The 21603-nt window shown below is 39.1% G+C and overlaps 1 protein-coding gene across 1 annotated transcript in view; it reads right to left on the bottom strand.

Moving 5' to 3' along the window:
• Jade3 (jade family PHD finger 3) overlaps window positions 1-21603 on the bottom strand; it is a 113263-nt gene that overhangs the window by 23121 nt on the left and 68539 nt on the right. The window contains exons 7-10 of the mRNA XM_090325613.1: window positions 14731-14888; window positions 10772-10962; window positions 6975-7186; window positions 668-835 (exon numbers count right to left, since the gene is read on the bottom strand). Coding sequence (XP_090181739.1) covers window positions 668-835; window positions 6975-7186; window positions 10772-10962; window positions 14731-14888 — 729 coding nt within the window. The remainder of the gene's footprint in view (window positions 1-667; window positions 836-6974; window positions 7187-10771; window positions 10963-14730; window positions 14889-21603) is intronic.

Below are 21603 nucleotides of genomic sequence, written 5' to 3'. Positions count from 1 at the left end.
AATGAACACAGATGTGCAGGTGTCCTTATCATATCCTGGCTCATGATATTCAGGGTAGATGCCTAAGAGTGATATGGTTGGGTCAGAAGGAAGGTCCATGTTTTATTCATTTGTTTATTTATTTATTTATTTCGTCAGTGGTGGGAACTCTGGTCCTGGGCACTATCCCTGAGCTCTTCAGCTCAAAGCTACTGCCCTATCCCACAGTGCCACTTCCAGTTTTCTGGTAGTTATTTGGAGGTAAGAGTCTCATGGACTTTCCTTGCAGGCCTGGGTTGGTTTTTGAACCAACATCATCAGATCTCAGTCTCCAGAGTAGTTAGGATTACAGGCGTGAACCACAGGCGCTGGGCGGAAGGTCTATGTTTATAAAGTCTTTTGAAGGACCTCCACAGACTGCTATCCAGAGTGGTTATACTAGTTTAATTTCCCACCTCCAGTGCTATAGGGTTCCTTTGTCTCCACATCCTTGACAACATTTGTTGTTCAGTTTCAGTGTTGGCCAATCTAACTTGGGAGAGATAGAATCTCAGAGCTGTTTTGATTTTCGTTTCCTTTATGGCCAGAGATAATGTTTCTTTGCCATTTTACCTCTTCTGAGAAGTCTCTCCTTAGCTCTCCAGGCCATTTAAGTGACTAATTTATTAGGTTTGGGATGTTTTCTTACCTCTGGAATCCATAGGGCACAACTGACATGGGCCCATTTACTCCCAGTCCTGGTAGACTTCAAGGCTCCACCTTTCTTTGGACACAATAGACACTTTGGACTAATACCCAGAACACAGGAACGACACAGCCAGTTGCCTGGTGGGATCTTGAGGATACCATAGCAGGCCTGGAGACATAAGTTGAAGAGAGAAGAGTTGACACCCACACACCTGCACTAATATGCACTACATAGTCAACAGAGCACCCTTTGCTTTTGTTAGGAAGACAAATTAAGGCCAAAAGGCTTCCATACAGGATTAATTCATTTAAAAGCAGTCAAAAAAGTAATTATCAGTATTTTAAAAGAAGATTAGCATTATCTGTTCCTAAGAACTGACTTTAAGGACAACGGACCAAGATTAGGAAGGGGTAGTCTCAGTTGCTAGTTCGTCATCTGAGATTTAGGACTACAGACATTTTACTTGGCCTGTTTTCTAAACTTCCTCTGATGTTTATGCATTATAATTAGTAAGCTAAACACTTATTGAACAACTTCTACATGTCCCACATAGTAGAGATCAAGAAAAAAGTGTTAAGAAATAAACAGTACAGCTTCTGATAAGCAAATAAGCTAATGTCTTAAAGGCTTAATAGTGCCTGGTGCATAAAAAACATTCAACATGGGGCCAGGAGTTTGGCCTAGTGGTAGAATGCTTGCCTACCATGCATGAAGACCTGGATTCAATTCCTTGGTACCACATACATAGAAAAAAGCCAGAAGTGGTGCTGAGGCTCAAGTGGTAGAGCTCTAGCCTTGAGAAAGTCCAAGGACAGTGCTCAGGCCCTGAGTTCAAGCCCAGGACTGGCAAAAAAAATCAGCAAATTGTAGTATTTGCTTAGGTTGAAGATAAAGGGAATTGGATTTAATCTTGAATAGAATACTATCCTAAATTGCAATAATTCATGAATTCTGAAGGCTCCTCCAAATTCTTTATAGAATTAAACTGCAGAAATAAAAAAAATGAATGAGATGGAAGATTACAATTTACAAAATGCACGAGAGTTTATTCCTTTATTGAGGAAAATGCTCTACCACTTAAAATATGCCCCTCAAACTAGTCCTTTCAAACTTTGATATCTCTAATCTCCAAGTTTACCCATTTTTCCTTCCTTACAGTTCTATTGTATTTAGAATAAAAACAAGAGACCTGGCTCTCTCCTGGTGGTGCAGCACACCTACTATCACCAAGTGATTCAACATAATAGCCTCAAAACTTCTGCAGGTCCTAGGGGATTCTCCCTTTCATCAGATACAAGTAAGAACAGTTACCATCATATCCATTCACCCACCTCTCTTCCTGCAACCTGTTTCCAAACTCCTTTCCATATTTAGCCATGCTTCCTTCAGATCATCCAGATGAAACTTTTGGATTATAATACCCACTTACCTTCATCCAGTAGCCCTGGAGCTTGCTATTCTTCCCTTTAGAGTGGTCCAGAGACTCTGAATTTCCTTGCTACTATCTCTATCGTCACCCCTACCACTACTGTTCACCTAAGTTCTTATCCCACTGTGCTTGGGTTATTCTAAATTCTCTTCCTTCACTTTCACACCCTCTATCTTTCCTCTATATTTTTTGTGGGGGTCATGGGGCTTGAACTCTGGGCCCGGGCATTGTCTCTGAGCTCTTCATCTCAAGGCTACTGCCCTACCCTTGAGCCACAGCTCTACTTACCATTTTCTAGTGATTAATTGCAGATAAGGATCTCATGGTTTTGTAGGCTTTGTAATACCCGGGTTGGCTTTGAACCTCCATCTTCAGATCTCAGCCTCCTGAGTAACTAGGATTACAGGCCTGAGGCATTGCTCTGGCTTATCTTTCCTCTATTTAGCTACTAGATTCTTCTCACAAAACCCAAGATTTCATATTATTGCGCAGCATTCAAAACCCTTCAGATTTCTTCTGCCTTCATTTGGTTCTCCCTCATTGAAACTAGCTACTGCCCTAGACCTGCCGTTGTTTTGTTTTGTTTTTTTTTTTGTGGGTCATAGGGCTTGAACTCGGCCTGGGCACTGTCCCTGAGCTCTTCAGCTCAAGGCTACTGCCCTATCCTTGAACCAAGGCCTACGTCCCTCTTTTCTAGAGGTTAAATTGTTGTTGCACTGTGGCTCAAGTGATAGAGGACTAGCCTTGAGCTGAAGAGCAAAGGACAATGCCCAGGCCCAGAGTTCAAGCTTCATAACCGACCAAAAAAACCCCCAGACTTCTAGAGGTTAAATAGGAGATAAGAGTCTCAGGTCCGTTTGTTCCAGGGCTGGCTTTGAACCTTTGATCCTCAGATCTCAGCCTGCTGAGTAGTTAGGATTACAGGCCTGAGCCACTGCGCTCAGTTCCTAGACCTGTTTTATAAAGGCCAACAATAAGATTAGTTTTATATTTTTCAAAGATGATAAAAAGAAAAAAAGTGACTGGTAACATCTAAACTATTTCTGTCCCTTTAAAGTTTTCTGACTTCTGACCTAAAACCTACAGGTCCAAATATCGTACTGTTTGTTCCCATTCCCCAGCACAAATTTGGATTATGTAGGCATCTTTCTCCATAATTGGCCATTTAAATTATCATGTCTGTGTATCTGTCTAGGTAGTTTTTGTGTGCTACATGTCACATGGTCTTCTCTGTGTAGTCAGACCTTTATCATCCCTCCTCAGCTCGCTTAAACTTAAGAAAACTCTATAGTTTTACATTTAATTTCAAGGTGTCAATAAAATCAGTGTCAAATATTATATTCATGATATAAAAACCATAAGCATGTACTTTCGCAAATTTAACTCCATTTTTAATATAAGGGTTCGTATTTTAGCTAAGTAGAAAATGGGTATGAAAGAGACTTGGAATGATCTTAACTTTCACATTTTTTCCATATATTTCACAATTTTTAACATTTTAGTTGAATATTAAAATCTAAAGGTACTGATACATACTTCTAAAGTATTGACAGTGAGTATATCTTTTTCATTTGAGGAACAAACATTGCACAGGATATGATAAAGAAAAATTATGCTTAATGATTTCAGATGGCAATATGAAATATGAATTATTGCTCCCTATTCTGTGAGAGCAAACTACATCTTCAAAATTGTTCTAAAGTCACTTTTCAGTCAACAGAGGGAGCTCTAACCTAAGTAGCTCTTCAGAATAATCTCAGGAATAATCTCATGCTCTCGCTATAGCAATTACTGAATACTTTAAAAACAAGCATAATCGTGGGAAGAATTACACTACATTTAATTTTTAAGCCAAAAAATCTGAAAGTCGCAAATGTAAAAGGCAACTACAGAATATATAGATAAGCTTTGCCCTATTCCCCTCAAGCCTACAGCAGATCTATAATCATTTATCTGAAATCCCTTTGAAGATAAAGGGGAAAGTTTAAAATTGGTCAGATTTTAGGATATATAGTATAACATGGAATACTACCTATCTACCAGTGACATAAAGGGCAGCATGACATGATTAAATACATTAATATTTCTCTAAAAACCATTAGTATTGGGCCAGGAGTGTGGGCTACTAATAGAGTGCCTACCAAGCATGAAGAAAGCCCTGGGTTTGATTTCTCCGTCTCACACACACACACACACACACACACACACACAAAGCCAGAAGTGGTGCTATGGCTCAAGTGGCAGAGTGCTAGCTTTGAGTAAAAGTGCTCAAGGACAGTGCCCAGGTCCTGAGTTCAAGCCCCAATACTGGCAAAAATAAAAGTAACCAAAACTACCCCCACAAAACATTAGTTTTTGCATAAAATGAATAAATAATATAAATGGCCTCACAATGGCTTAGTTCTGATGCTGTTCACAAATTAAGTGTGGTATAGAATTTCAGGCAAAAGTACAGCCATGAAGTGTTTTCTAATTTTGAAATTCCAGGGAAGGGACGGTGAAATCTACCAAATACTTAAGTTCATAGTTAAATGGTAACACCTTTCTGCTCTTAGTGAAAGCAATAATTGATAAAGCACAAAAAATTTCAAAATTCACAATTTTAAAGGACACAGAGTGAGGCATGGAGTGTAGCCTAGTGGTAGACTGCTTGCCTAGCATTCATGAAGCTGAGGGTTTGAATCTATGTACCATGTACACAGAAAAAGCTGGAAGTAATACACAAGTGGTAGAGTGCTAGCCTGGAGAAGGCCTAAGGACAGTGTCCAGTCCATGAGTTCAAGACCCAGGACCGCCAAGAGCAACAAAAAATAAAGGACACAGAGAAATGAAGAAATTGGTTACAGAAAATTCTGAATATATTTTGACATAAAAAGAGTTAAGTTAGGTGACCCTAGAGTTAAATTGTCAAGTGCTGGTTGATCTCTCTCTCCATCTCTCCTATATTATGTAAGTATTTTCCTTATTTTTTGATGGTCCTGGGGCTTGAACCTATGGACTGGACACTGTCCTTGGGCTTTCTCAAGCCTAGCATTCTACCACTTGAGCCACAGCAGCACTTCCAGCCTTTTCTGTACATGTGGTACCAAGGAAGCAAACCCAGGGCTATGTTTATGCTAGGCAAGAACTCTACCAATAGGCCATACTCCCAGCCCCCTATTTCAGTTTTTTTTTCCCCTCTGGTCGTGGGGCTTGAATTCTGGGGATGAGCGCTGTCCCTGAGCTCTTCAGCTTAAGGCAACCACCCTACCCTTGAGCCAAGCCCCACTTCTTGTTTTCTAGAGGTTAATTGGAGATAAGAGTCTCAGGTCCTTTTGTCCTCAGGCTGGCTTTGAACTGTGATCCTCAGATATCAGCCTCCTGAATACCTAGGATTACAGGTGTGAGCCACCCTACCCAGCACCCTATTTTAGTCTTTTAAAAATAATTGTTTTCCTATATTACAAATCATGTCTTTTAGGGTTGATAGGAAAAAAAATATATTCAGTAGTTTGTTAGAAGGTCCCTCACATGTATTCACTTTGCCTTCCTGTCAGTCTTTCAGGCCTTCCCTGTTCCATCTTTCCATTTTGAAGTAAACCAAAGTGTATTTGACATAATTTTTCCCACTCTTACTACCTATCAATGTGTTCTCTTATTTTGCTGGTTTACCTGATATATCTCCTATTGGTCATTAAGATTTGGCAGGGATATCACTTCCTGGAAATTTTCCTTGCCCTTCCATGTATTTACACAAAAGCATGAATTTCTACCTAAAATAACACCTTGGAATACTATGCTAAACTGGCAATTCCTGTAGTTGTTACACCAGACTATGTTCTTCCTGGGGGGCAGAAAGTATGTCTGCTTCTTCATCACTGATTATCCTCAGCATGCAGTACAGTCCAGGTTCATGAATGGTGTTGAATATCTACAGTGTTTCTTGCATAAATCAATAATATGAACACAACACAATAGATTCACTTAAGATAAAGGTTAAGAAAAACTGTGAACTTGATCTTGGAAGGTTTTTGACAGCTGGAGTTAGGAGACAAAACAGCATCAGCAATATTGACTGATACACTTTTGGGGAAAGAAAGCTGAAATGAGTCTTGATACCATTAACATCATTATTAACAGGCAGTATGGTAGAATGAGAACTTAGGTAAGTTCATATAACATTTTCTTGTATTGTATGTAACAATACAAGAAAGGAGTAAAAGCATTATTTTAAGCCAGGTCCTACTGGCTAACACCTATAATCCCAGCTAATCAAGAAGCTGAGATCTGAGGATGGTGGTTCAAAGCCAGCCTGGGTAGGGCAAGTTGTGAGAATCATCTCTGATTAACTACTATAAAAACAAACAAAAATGTAAGTGGCATTGTTGCTCAAAGTGGAAGGGGACTAATCTTGACAAAAAGTGCTCAGGGAGAGTACCCGGCCAAGTTCAAGCTTGACCAAAAAAAGACAGTTTTGTGTGTGTGTGTGTGTATCATGGACTTGAACTTTGGGCCTGGGTGCTGTCCCTAAGCTCTTCAACTCAAGGCTACTGCCCTACCCCTGGAGCCACACTGCCACTTCCACTTTTCTAGTGGTTAATTGGAGTTGAGTCTCCGACTTGGGGGTGGGGAATTTGGCCTAGTGGTAGAGTACTTGCCTTGAATGCATGAAGACCTGGATTCGATTTCTCAGTACCACATACATAGAAAAGTCTTAAATGGTGCTATGGCTCCAGCCTGGAGAAAGCCCAAGGACAGGGCTCAGGCCCTGAGTTCAAGCCCCAGAACGGGCAAAAAAAATAATGCTTCTCTAATATTTCCTATAACAATATTGGTGATTGACACACTAAAGGAGAAATAAATTTCATTGGGGAGGATACAGTCTCCAATTTTACTAACCTGATGCACACAGATGTTACATTTATCACAGAATACCATATCATTGCCTTCTTCACTGTCTGGAGAACGGCACACATCACAGATTACGTCTTCATCATACTCTATGCCTAGTCCTTCCACTGTCTTAATAGCATGGCTCATGCGTTCATGGCAAAGGCGTTCCAGGGCTTCTATGATCTTTTCCATTAGTGTTTCATTAACTGACTCTTGACCTGTATAGAAATACAAACAATTATTGCCATCAGTCAACTGTTATTACTAAGTCACCTACTGTGTGGCTAGTGTAAAAGTGGGTTGGATTTTTTTTTTTGGTCAGTTGTGGGGCTTGAATTCTGGGCCTGAGTGCTGTCCCTGAGCTCTTCAGCTCAAGGCTACCTACCAATCTACCACGTTAAGCCTCAGTGCTACTTCTGGTTTTCTGGTGGTTAACTGAGATAAGAGTCTCACAAATTTGTGTGCCCAAGCTGGCTTTGAACTGGGATCCTCAGATCTCGGCGTCCTGAGTAGCTAGGATCACAGGCATGAGCCACTGGGTGGCTGACTGAATTTTTTTTTGCCCGTACTGGACCTTGAACTCAGGGGCCTGGGCACTGTCCTTGAGCTTTCTCAAGGCTAGAGCTCTATCAGTAGAGCCACAGCAACACTTCCAGCTTTCTCTGTGTATATGATACAGAGAAATCAAACCTAGGGCTTTGTGCATGCTAGGTGAGCACTCTTACCAGTAGGCCTTTCTCACAGCCCTGGAATTTTTTATTTTTTGTGAATCATGGGGCTTGAGCTTGGCCTGGGCACGGTCCCTGAGCTCTTCAGCTCAAGGTTACCACCCTACCCTTGAGCCAAGCCCCACTTCCCGTTTTTCTAGTCGTTAATTGGAGATAAGACTCTCAGGTCCTTTGGTGTCTGGGCTGACTTTGAACTTTGAACCTTGATCCTCAGATCTCAGCCTCCTGAGTAGCCAGGATTACAGTTGTGAGTCACCATGCCAGGATTGGATTTTAAGCTCTTTTTTGTGATAGTCTGGGAGCTTGAACTCATTCTGGGCACTGTTCTTGAGATCTTTTGCTCTATTCAACCATTTCAACCACAGCTGTACTTTGGCTCTTTGCTGGTCAACTTGCAATAAAAGCTTTAAAAATATTCCTGCCTGGGAAGCCTTTGAACCACAATCCTCAGACTTCAGCTTCCTGAGTTGCTAGATTATAGGCATGAACCACTGGTGCCTGCCTGGTGCTTAAGCATTTTTAAAAGAATATAATGTTTTTTTTTTATAATCAGGAGGGGTGTCTTTATTGTAGAACACTAAAGGATGAAACCATCTTTGTACTAAATCACCAGGTTTCAAAGATTTGTTTTTCTTTGCTCAGGGTTTGAGTATTCCTCTTTAGCATTTTTTGCTCAAGGTTTTTGGTCTACCACTTGAGCCACAGCACTACTTATGACTTTTTTATTAAATAATTTTTTATTGTGACTAATAGAGGGGTTACATTATATTCACAAGATAGAAGGTGCATAACTTCACAAACATTGATACCCTTTCTCATGACATGGTCCCCATTTCCCTCCCACCCATCCCCCGCCCCGCTTATCTTGATTTCCCCCCTTCCCTATCCAATTTCAAATAACCAATTAAGCACATACAAAATATATCAGATAACAAGGTGAAAAATTGTAACAATATGAGATAACCAAGGGATAGCAAAAGAGATGAGAGATAACGTAGTACATTAAGGACAACAGTCACTCATTATATGGCTGTTGTTTCTATATCCTAGAGGTCCTTTCATTTAGTGTCATACTATTTGGCTTAATGTCTCTAGATTTTTTTTCTATTGTAAATCTCTGCTAGGAGAGCCCAAGGTTTCTACTGATTATGACAAATGAGGGAGACTATTGGGCCTATGTTCCTTTGAGTCTGGCTTACTTCACTTAATATGATTTTTTCTAAGTCTTTCCATTTCCTTACAAATGGGGCGATGTCATTCTTTCTGACAGCAGCATAGAATTCCATTGTGTATAAATACCACATCTTGTTGATCCACTCATCAACTAAGGGACATCTGGGTTGGTTCCATATCTTTGCTATGGTAAACAGTGCTGCAATGAATATCGTTGTGCTAGTGGATTTAGTATGCCCTTGTTTCTGGACAGTTGGGTAAATGCCAAGTAGTGGAATAGCTGGGTCATAGGGGAGCTCTATGTCTAGTCTTTTGAGGAACTGCCATACTGCTTTCCATAGTGGTTGAATGAGTTTGCACTCCCACCAACAGTGTAGTAGTGATCCCTCCTGGCCACATCCCCTCCAGCATCTGTTGTTATTAGTTTTCTTGATCCTGGCCATTCTAACTGGAGTGTGTACAAGGTACTGAGGACTCCATCACAGGTCTTCGTGCATGCCAGGCAAGCACTCTACTACTAGGCCATGTTCCAGGCCTCGAAGATTTTTTTAAAATAATGCTTCTTAGGCCAGGAGTGTGGCCTAGTGGTGGAGTGCTCGTCTAGTATGCACGAAGACCCAGGTTTGATTCCCTGGTACAAACCACATACATAGAAAAGCCAGGAATGGTGCTGTGGCTCAAGTGGTAGAGCTCTAGCATTGAGAAAGCCCAAGGACAGTGCACAGGTCCTGAGTTCAAGGCCCAGAACTGGCAAAAAAAATAATGCTTCTCTAATATTTACCTATAACAATATTAGTGATTGACACACAAAAGGAGAAATAAATTTCATTGTTTCCTTAAGTTTTTTTTTTTTATTATTGACCCTTTCAATTTTCTTTCCATAGCCGGTCCTCTTAACTCTCACATTTCAATTGTGGGAGTAAATTGTCAAGCTTTATAACTCTGAATCCTTTGTTTGTGGCATTAAATACATTATATACTTATTTAAGTTATTTAGTTTATTTAATGGCAAAATACCTATGGGTCGAGTTTCATTTTTCTATGTCTGTGTGTATGTACCTGTGCCAGTACTACAAACTTGTGACTTGGGGCGCCTCATGTTCTTGCTTGCCTTTTCTGGTCAAAATTTATCTACTACTTGAGCCACAGCTGTTACCAGCTTTCTGGTGTTTAAACTGGAGATAAGAATCTCATGGACTTGCCTGTCCCAGGCTGGCAAGAGAATCAGCTTCCTGAGTGGCTAGGATTACAGATGTGAGTACCAGCACCCAGCTTCCTGTGCTGGCAAATAAAGCATGGCAAAGTAATATAAGTAATATCAGGAAAACTGAAAATGCTTTATGTCCATGGATAGAGTCTGTACTGAATGTATAACTTCTGTCTAAATCAAACTATTATGAAATATGAAATTTATTTTAAAAGCCTCATCTAAATGTAAGAAATTCCCATAATTTCATGCTAAAAGCAGTATTGTAAGAATTGTGATCTCTGGATACAATACATTTCCTAAAGCACAAATCCAGGGCCATCAGTCTAATGGATACTCTTATTCATATTCTGATTTTCTGCATCTGTCAGTGTTCCCTTCTCTTTGTGGTGTCTACCCTCTATTGACCTACCCTCTTTATCTTAGAGAATAACGTTATGAAACTTACGTACCATCCACTATCTGCTCTTTATACCTTACTAAGAAGAAGTAAGATCAAAATGTTATTGTTCTATTCTAATTATACATTTCAAATAATATGTCATTAAGATGAGATCAAAGAGAAAAATCAAACGAAATGTCTAGAAAACAAAGGCAACAAAAACCCCTGAAGGCAAATTTAAAAGGTCCCAACAACTTTGAGAAAAAAAATTAGGGGTTTGAGTCAAAACTTAACTTGTAAGAAGACAACTTACCCATTTCTGAAAGGTCATGATTGAGTTCTTGAAGCCAAATCATATCCATGTCATCCAGATCATAGCGGCATGTAGCCGCCGACAACTCCATGATATTGACAAAGCCAGGCTCTTCAGAGTCTGAGGTGGAGCAACGAATGTATTTCCGGGGTCGGACAAAGGGAACACTATTTATCTTCTCAGATATAATCCTAGAAAAGCAAGGAAAAGAAAGAAAAAAACTGGTAAGATCAATAAATAACAGGTCCCATGCACTGATTGAATGGGACCAACATTCAACTATTGGGTGGAGCTGGGGCAGCATCTTTTACACTCTGGCTATATGACTTGAACTGCCCTTTGGGAAGTATGAAAGAACTCTTTCTAGAAAACAAAAAGTTCTGCAAATTCAGTTTTCTGCTTTGCTGTGAATTCACCACTAATTATATGCTTCATTCACCTTCATAGATTCTAGGATTGTATTATAATGCCACTGTGTATTATTTTGTTCTTGGTGCAAGGGTCATGAAGTGTATTTATTTTATTTTTTGCCAGTCCTAGGCTTGAGTTCAGGGCCTGAGTATTGTCCTTAAGGCTACAGCTCTACCACTTGAGCCACAGCATCATTTCTGGCTTTTTCTATGTATGTAGTACCAAGGAATTGAACCAGGGTCTTCATGCTTGCTAGGCAAGCACTCTGCCTCTAGGCCAAACTCCTGGCCCCGATGAAATATATTTATAAAGGGAAAGATGAGAGAAGGTGATAACTGCAAAAAGATATGGCCAGATTTCACATCAAAGATATGAGCCAAATTCAGTTTTCTGCCTGCCATGGAGACAATACCAGATGGTGGAACAAAGCACAAGCTTTTGATTCACACAAGCCTCTGGTTTTCTGTCATTCACTTGTATGGTGATTCTGGCAAGTGATTTAAGGTTCAGCTTTCTTAGTGAAAAAAGTAGGGATAATGATAAATTATGATTAACACCAAACTTGCATGACTGTTACATGAAATAATATGTATGGCTTAATATATAGCAAAAAACCTAATTGGCTGGTGCTAGCAGCCTGAGTGAGTGTTAAATGTATTATTTTCATTATGCAGATGCGTTAAAACCAGTTCTATAAACTCAAAGCAGTTAACAATCATAAGTGATAGCAATCATAAGTCACGTGAGCCCAGGAGTTGAAGACCAGCCTAGGTAGAAGACCACAAGTCAAACAAAACAAAACAATAAGCTGGGCTAGAAGTGTGACTGAAGTGATAGCGCCTGCCTAACAAGTGCAAAATCTTGAGTTCTAAACTCCATTATTACAAAAAAGACACTGGGGTGAGTTTAACAAGTCCTCCATGAGATTCTGATTTACCCTAAACCCTGAGAATGAATAGTTCTTCTAAAGGAAGGTTTGTATACTACAGAAAGATCCTTATTGATGCCTTCTAAGAAACAGAGAACAATATATTCTACCTATCAAGAACAATTAGTTAAAAACTTTATTTATTAATAACTGGTTTGCTTTGCTTAATTTAAAATGAAAGATTTCCTATGACAGGCAAACAACTATAAGAAATAAGAGATTTAGCAGAAAATTCACAGCACTAGTGGTAACTATTTTCGATGCTCAGAATACATGGAGCACTGAGACCTTATATAAATTTACTCTTTATACAATGTTATTCCCTTACTTGGTACCTGTGACATTTCTCATTTAACCTGTCAATAAAATTACCTCATTTAGTGACAAATGATACTGCATTAGAATCAAAACCAAGACTGAGATATTTCAACAATCCTTGGATTGGGATAATTCTCCAGCATTCGAATCCAATAGAATGGAAGAAAAGCAAGATTGCCTTATTTATATAAAATGCTGACAGGAAGGACACAAAAATGCCCAACTCTTGTTTTCATTCATATTATTCTGATATTTAGGAGGCAGAAGATGGTGTAAATGACAAGTAAAGCTTGGAAAATGAGTGGAGTTTGGAAGTTAGTTGAAGAAGTCAGTGGAATTTTCCTTCAGAGTGTACACAAGCTCTCTGTGAACTGCAACACCTTGGATTGCTAAAAAGTGATTCAGCAGCATTTTCGGAGCATGACTAGGACCTAAGAATTAGCTACTAGGAACAAAGAATCCAAAGAAGGTTAAATCTATGCACTTTAAGAACCTAATACATGACAGCTTTGGTGTCCTTGTACTTGGGGAAGTTGAGGCACGGTCACGAGTTTTGGGGTCAGCCTAATAAGCATAGTCTCAAAAAAGCCTAATATGGGGTAGACAGAGCTATACATGAGATTTACAGTTTCTCATAGCAACCAGCAGGTCCCACTAACTTTTATGCCAGGAGCTCTATGTTCTATTTATTCATTCCTTCATTCACTCAAGTTTATACTAAACGTTTTTATGTAAAATACTGAGAACATAAAGACTAGTAAAAGAAATGTTTCCCCAAACTAGCCACTACTCCTTCAAAAATTATTTTTAAGTAATTCTACCAAGGAATTGTCATTTAACAAAGCAGTTTATGAATACAATATCTTGATCAATGTCACCCCTTTCAACATTATTAACCATCCCTTCTCAACTCACTACCCTGCCCTTCCTTTTCTTAATTTTGCAGGATATACATTGAATCTAATATTTTTTGTGGATCATGGGGCTTGAACTCAGCCTGGGCACTGTCCCTGAGATCAAGCTCAAGGCTACTGCCCTACCCTTCTGAGCAAAGCCCCACTTCCCAGTTTTCTAGAGGTTAACTGGAGATAAGATTCTCAGGTCCTTTTATGCTCGGGCTGGCTTTGAACCTTGATCCTCAGATCTCAGCCTCCTGAGTAGCTAGGATTACAGGCATGAGCCATGGCCACCGGCTATACATAGAAATATTTATTTACTGTATTCTCTCCCCTTGACCGCACCCTACCCATTTCAAGAACCTAAATCCTAGTGTTTATTTGGTTGTTTGATTTTGCCTTTCTAAGAAATTATTTTAATTCTCCATTTAATCTTCCAGTTAATACATTGGTACACATTTGCACACCACCAAACATATTTACTTATGTTTTTTTAAAAACTATTTTCGTTCGTTCCTTCTTTCTTTCTTTGGTACTGGCGATCGAATCCAGGTTGTTGCACTTGATAGGCAAGAACTTTGCCACTGAGTTACATCCCAGCCCTTTACTTGCTTTCACATATGAAGGAAAACATGCAGCTACTACTCTTGAGCTGAAATGATTACTTACTCTGGTAGAAAAAATCTTTCCCTTACATAAAATCAAGGTCCACTTCTACTGAACTACCTTATCAACTTCTCATAAATAAAAAGACATGTACTTATAGTTAACCAAATTATTCTAGTATCCCTTTATTTAGGTTCAAAATTTATAAACTCTTTACTTTGGCAATACATTTATTTATTTATTTATTTTCGCCAGTCCTGGGCTTGAGCTCAGGGCCTGAGCACTGTCCTTGGACTTTTCTCAAGGCTAGAGCTCTACCACGAGCCTCAGCACCACTTCCAGCTTTTTTTTTCTATATGTGGTACCGAGGAATCGAACCCGGGTCTTCATGCATGCTAGGCAAGCACTTTAACCACTAGGCCAAACTCCCGGTCCTGGCAATATATTTATATCACCACCAAAGGCTTCTATTATATTGAGACAATTTCCTACGAGAAAGGTTTCATTAATGATCTTTTTATTCAAGGCCTGATAAATATTGATTATTGAGTCAGATTTGGAAATCTCGTTTCTCAAAACCCTATCATTAATTTAGATTGGACTTTAATTTCATGTCATAAATGGACTCATATTACATTTTTGAAGAATAACCTTGACTTTACTGATCTATTGTGACTTGATACAATGTGTCACCAGCTCTGGTGAATTGGTAGGCATATGTGAACAAGTCCCCAGCCCCAAAACACATATAGCTATAGGAGTATCCATATCCTAAATAAAAGATGTAACTATGCAAATACCTGATACTAGGCTGTGGCAGAGTGTCCAGATTGGCTGGGACCTGGACTCCTTTTTCCCATTCTTCTTTCCATGTGTCAGTAAAGAGGTAATAACTATCAGGATTAATGTGATGAGTATCTGGAATTTTCATAGCACTGATGAGGTCCTTCCGGAATACCTGGGGGGATACATTGAACATACCTTAGAAAACTATCCCTATGAAATTAATGCTATTTTTTTTCTTTTTCTTTTTTTTTTAGATTTTTTTTTATTGTAATTAGTAAAAGGGTTACATGATATTTGCCAGATAGAAGGTGCATTAATTCACATACATTGATACCCTTTCACATGTCTTGGTACCCGTTTCCCTCCCCCCGAAATTAATGCTATTTTTAATGTTCTTTCAAAAAGACCATTCTCTACAGCTATTTTCAACAAGACAAGCATCTCCAATACTCAAGAGCTAGATCAATTTCTGTTTGGAAATGGTTCAAGTACTGACAGCGGAAGCCAGCTTATTCTTACTTATTTTTTAAATTTTTGCCAGTCCCAGGCTTGAGCTCAACGCCTGGGTACTGTCCTTGGACTTTCACAAGGCTAGAGCTCTACCTTTTGAGCCACAGCACCACTTCCAGCCTTTTCTACGTATATGGGGTACTCAGGAATTGAACCTAGGTCTTAGTGCATGCTAGGCAAGCACTCTACCACTAGGCCAAACTCCTGGCCCAAAGCCAGCTTAGTCTTGATAGAAGAAATCCTTTTTGAATTATTCTTAGGCTCCTTGAATTTAAACCAACAATATAGGTCACTTAAAACAGCTGGTATAGCTCAGAAATGAGTTCAGTAACAAAAGTCTAAATAACATCTAAACAACAGGCTGTCACATAAAAGCATACATACAGTGGTCTATGCTTCACTAATCACTCTTTCTTTGCCAATCCTGAGGCTTGAACTAAGGGCTTGAGCACTGTTCTGGCACTTTCTCAAGACTAGTGCTCTACCAAGTGAGCCACAGCACCACTTCTGGTTTTTTCTATGTATGTGGTACCAGGGTATCAAACCCAGGGCTTCATGCATGCTAGGCAAGCACTCTTCCACTAGGCCACACTCTCAGCCCAAGTTAATTTAATTTTTTTTTGCTACTACTGGGGCCTGACTCAGGGCCTGGGCACTGTCCTTAGATACTTTTTGCTCAGAGCTAGCACTCTGCTACTTGAGCCACAGTGCCACTTTTGGCTTTTTTCTTAGTATATGGTACCAAGGAATCAAACTCAGGTCCTCATGCATGCTAGCCAAGCAATCTTACCACTAGGCTATGCTCCTGGCCCTTCCTTCCTCCCGCCCTCCCTTCCTTTCTTGTTAATTTCTTTTTTTTCTTTTTTTGCCAGTCCTGGGCTTGAGCTCAGGGTCTGAGTATTGTGCTTGGGTTTTCTCAAGGCTAGAAACCTACCACTTGAACCACAGCACCACTTCCAGCTTTTTTATGTGTGTGGTACCGAGGAATCAAACCTAGGTCTTCGTGCATGCTAGGCAAGCACTCTAACACTCCCTGTGCAAATTTTTTTCTTTTTCTTGCCAGTCCTGGGGCTTGAATTCAGGGCCTGGGCACTGTCCTTGGATAGTTTTTGCTCAAGCCTAGAGCTCTGCCACATGAGCCACTTTCTGTATATGTGGTATCAAGGAATCGAACCCAGAGCTTTGTACATGCTAGGCAAGCACTCTACCACTAGGGTATGCTCTCAGCCCCCAACTTTTTTTTTTTTAAGAACATACATGTGGGCTTTGGGATAAGCTACCTGGGTTAGTCTAATGGCTTCATTATTTGGTAGCTTTTAGCAAATTACCAAAAGTTTCAATCTCAGTGTAGACTCTTAATATGGAGACAGTAATAACACATATCTCACAGGGGTTTAAACCAGGCAATCTTGTGTATATAGCATGATATTGGGAGAATTGTAACTGCTAAAATAAATACTAGATGAAACAATTTTATTATTATCATGTCTCAGATTTCCTTCTAAAATCACAATAAAAGATATAGTTGAGCTCTAATCCATAAAATAACTGATGATGGAGTAGGAGAAATATGTGTTCTTTTATTTTGGCCAGTCTTGGGGCTTGAATTCAGGGCCTGGGCATTGTCCTTGAGCTTTCTCAAGGCTAGCACTCTATCACTTGAATGACTGTACCACTTCTGGCCTTTTCTGTGCATGTCGTACTAAGAATTTGAACAGGGCTTTTGCTCATGCTAGGCAAGCACTCTATCACTAGTCCACACTCCCAGCCCAAAGTGCTCATAATTTATCTGTAAAAACTTTCAGGAGTGTCAAGAAAGTGTCCTATCAGGGATGTTAACTAACATTCTAGAAGAAACTTCACAAAACAAAGCATGGGAAATTGTTGCGAATCTTAAAAGGATCACAAATGAGGCATATGACAGTGATCTATCTAGGTAATAAACTTGAGAAGTTTTACAGGTTCTTAATCATGTGCCTATTTTACATGCACTGGTGGTTTCCTCAAAAGTTCCTGAAACAAAAAGGCTTTGTCGTTAGCAGATAACTACTCATTTATGGTCAAAGGGGGGATTCACAGGCTAACATACAATCTAGAAGCTATGCCAAATCCAACACTGCATGTGCATCTGGCCTCTCAGATGCTTTTAGAAACAAAGAAGGTCTCACTGTGAATTCAATTAAAAAATCAATGCTTAACCCGCCAAAGTCACAAAATGAAAATGCCCTTCATGGACAAGTCTGGCATTTATTGCTCTCATTAACATCTCTCAGTGGACAGTTTTTAAAAGCACAGTTACTTTGAACAATTGTGTAACATTTTTCAGAGGAAAAGTTAAAACATATTTACTTCCCATGTGATACAAAGGAGATGTGCTCTGGCCTAGGTCAATAGAGCAGAGAGATATATCAGTGTCAATTCATATTCACCTACATCTAAAACCATACATAAATGACCACAAACTATTTGTCACCCCAAACATACAAAACAGCTGTAAACATGGCTATTATGTTTAAACAAAGGACACTGACCTCAATTATAATCTTAAGGCAAAAAAATATTTTCAGGCTACCTATATGAATCAACCACATAAAGTAAACTTAACAAGACAGAGTCTTGCTATTATATATTACAGTTGAACCTGGACTTGAATTTATGATCTTCTTGCCTCAGACTACTGAGAGGTAGAATTATAATCATGAGCCATATCACATCTGGCTCTGTCCCTGAATTTCAATGTAGTTTTTTGGTAGAGTACTTGCTCAGCATGCCCAAGGTCCTAAGTTTAATCCTTGGAACCACAAAAGAAATAAACTAACTTATTTTTGCCAGTCCCAGAGACTGAATTCAGGGCCTGAGCACTGTCCTTAGGCTTTCTCAAGGCCAAAGCTCTACCACTTGAGTCACAGCACCACTTTCAACTTTTTTCTATGTATGTGGTACCAAGCAATTGAACCTTGGTCTTCGTTCATACTAGGCAAGAACTCTACCACTAGGCCAAACTCCCAGCCCTGATAAATGAATATTTTGATAGTCATGATGACAACAATGGGAATATTAAGGACTATAAACTAATATACTTTTAGGTTTCTTAGATTAAGTTGTATTATTCCATTCACCTTAAACCAAACAAACCAATGAATACAACATGTATTCTTTTAATGAAAAAGGGGAAACAGTTAAGTCAGACTTGGAGAACTAAGCAAAATGCACATAAGAGACATGTGAAAGGGTATCAATATATGGGAATTAATGCACCATCTATCTGGCAAATATAATGTAACCCTTCTATTAATTACAATAAAAATATATGAAAAAATGCACACAAGAGATGGTATTGGAGGCTTATTTTGCAAGTCATTCTTTTTTTATATTCTTTTTGTTATTGTAAATCTTAAATTTTCATTCCTCCAACTGTCTTTTTTTTTGCCGGTTGTGGGCTTGAGCTCAGGGCCTGAGCACTGTCTTTAGATTTCTCAATGTTAGAGCTCTACCACTTGAACTTCAGCACCATTTCTGGCTTTTTTCCTATGTATGTGGTACCAAGGAATTGAACCCGGGTCTTCGTGCATGCTAGGCAAGCACTCTACCACTAGGCCAAACTCCCAGCCCTGCAAGTCATTGTTTAAGTGACCCTTTTTGTGTAAAAGACTGTTTAATGTTTTATCTATTGGTAATAGGTCAAAAAGCAAAAGAATTAGGCTCCTTAGAAATATAGGCAAAATGATATAAATAAACTTTTCTTGAATATATATTGTTCTCTGTTTTTTTTTAAAGAATTTCCTGTTGGGAATAAGTATCCGTGGAATAAAGAAGGGTGAATATAGTTGAAACATTTTATATGTATATGTGAAAATACATTTTTGAAACCTGTTGAAATTAAGAAGGCAAGGAATGGGGATAAGGGAGAGTGATAGAAAGATTATCAGACTGATGGGGTACATGTCATACATGAAAGTGTCACATCATAACCATTCACATGTTGAACATCTAATGGCTAATAAGAATCTTATTAAAATTAGGGGGGGAATGGAGTAAAACACTTTTCGACAAGCTATGTACTCATTATGTAACTGTAATCCCTCTGTACAGTAGCTTTACAATAAAATACAATTTTAAAAGAAAAAAAGCTTACTAAAATTAAATATAGGAGCTTTTACTTTGTTGTTATGACAGTCTTAGATTAAAAATGAGACCCTAGGTCCAGACTATATGTAGTCAACCTTTTAATACTAGCTGAAAATATGCAGGGTTGTTTTGAGAAGAATGGAAGAGTAATATATACAAATAGGTTATTTAGTATTATGTGCATTCTTTAGCAATTAAAAATATCTTAAAGAATATGGATCCTTTAGACAATCAGATTGCTTTTGCAGGTAAAAAATGTCCAGATAAGAATATACTTGTTGGCACTGAAAACTTCACAAGAAGGAATAGGAGATACACTAGGCCTCCTTGGCACAGGTCAAAACTTTCTTAATAAGGACCAAGAATCACAACAAATCAGAGAAAGGCTGGATAAGTGGGACTGCATTAAACTGCAGAGCTTTTGTATGGCAAAGGACATAGCTAGTAAATTAATTAGGAAGCCTACAGAATGGGCTTCCTACCATACAACGGACAAAGGCCTCATATCTAAAATATATCAATAACTCAAAAAATTGAATCACTCCAAAACTAATCTCCAAAGTAACAACCAACCCATTAAAAGATGGGCCAAAGACAAAGAGAGTCTTCTCTGAAGAAGAAACAAAAATGGCCTATAGACACATGAAGAAATGCTCGACATCTCTGGCCATAAAAGAAATGCAAATCAAAACAACTCTTAAGATTCCACCTCACTCCAGTTAGAATGGCCAGGATCAAGAAAACTAATAACAACAGATGCTGGAGGGGATGTGGCCAGGAGGGATCACTACTACACTGTTGGTGGGAGTGCAAACTTGTTCAACCACTATGGAAACCAGTATGGCAGTTCCTCAAAAGACTAAACATAGAGCTTCCCTATGACCCAGCAATTCCACTACTAGGCATTTATCCAATTTTCCAGAAACAAGGACATACTAAATCCACTAGAACAACCATGTTCATTGCAGCATTATTCACCATAGCAAAGATATGGAACCAACCCAGATGTCCCTCAGTTGATGAGTGGATCAACAAGACGTGGTATTTATACACAATGGAATTCTATGCTCCTATCAGAAAGAATGACATCGCCCCATTTGTAAGGAAATGGAAAGACTTAGAAAAAATCATATTAAGTGAAGTAAGCCAGACTCAAAGGAACTTAGGCTCAATGGTTTCCCTCATTTGTCATAATCAGTAGAAACCTTGGGCTCTCCTAGCAGAGATCTGCAATAGAGCAAAACCTTGATACATAAGGCCATGCAGTATGACACTAAATGAAAGGACCTCTAGGATATAGAAACAACAGCCATATAATGAATGATTGTTGTCCTTAATGTACTACGTTATCTCTCATCTCTTTTGCTGTCCCTTGGTTATCTCATATTGTTACAGTATCTCACTTGGTTATCTAATATATTGGATATATCTGTATTTGGCTATTTGAAATTGGATAGGCAAGGGGGAAAAACAAGATGAGGGGTGGGCATGGGGGGGAGGGAAATGGGGACCAAGACATGAGAAAGGGTATCAATGTATGTGAATTAATGCACCTTCTATCTGGTGAATATAATGTAACCCTTCTATTAATTACAATAAAAATATATGGAAAAAACATTACTAAAAAAAGAATATACCTGAAAGGGTATCAATGTATGTGAATTAATGCACCTTCTATATGGCAAATATCATGTAACCCTTTTATTAATTACAATAATATATATATATATATAAAGAATATACCTGTTGGGCTTGGCTAGCTACTCAGGAGGCTGAGATCTGAGGACTATAGTTCAAAGCCACCCCAAGCACAAAAGTTCATGAAACTCTTATTTCCAAATAACCACCAGAAAACCAGTAGTGGCATTGTGGCTCAATGTGGTAGGGTGGTAACCTTGAGCTGAGGAGCTAAGGGACAATGCCCAGGCCCACAGTTCAACCCCCATGACTGAGGGAAAAAAATAATATACCTGCTGGGTGCAGGTAGTCACACCTGTAATCCTATTCTGACAGGATTCAAAAGCGAGCCTGGAGCAGACTCTATAGAAAAAGCTGGAAGCGGTACTGTGGCTCAAATGGTAGAGTGCTAGCTTGGCCAAAAGAGCTCAGGGACAGTGTCCAGGCTCAGAGTTCAAGGCCTAGGACCAGCAAAAAAAAAGTACACACACATACACCCTTAAAACTTGTATATAATTTTCAGAATGTATACAAAGAAACAAAAACCCTAAACCATACTTGGAAATCATACA

This window comes from Megascapheus bottae, chromosome X, assembly GCF_031878675.1.
Source record: "Megascapheus bottae isolate mThoBot1 chromosome X, mThoBot2.hap1, whole genome shotgun sequence".
Taxonomy (NCBI): domain Eukaryota; kingdom Metazoa; phylum Chordata; class Mammalia; order Rodentia; family Geomyidae; genus Megascapheus; species Megascapheus bottae.
Note: the sequence above shows the minus strand (reverse complement) of the source record. Positions and strands in the feature narration are given on the sequence as shown.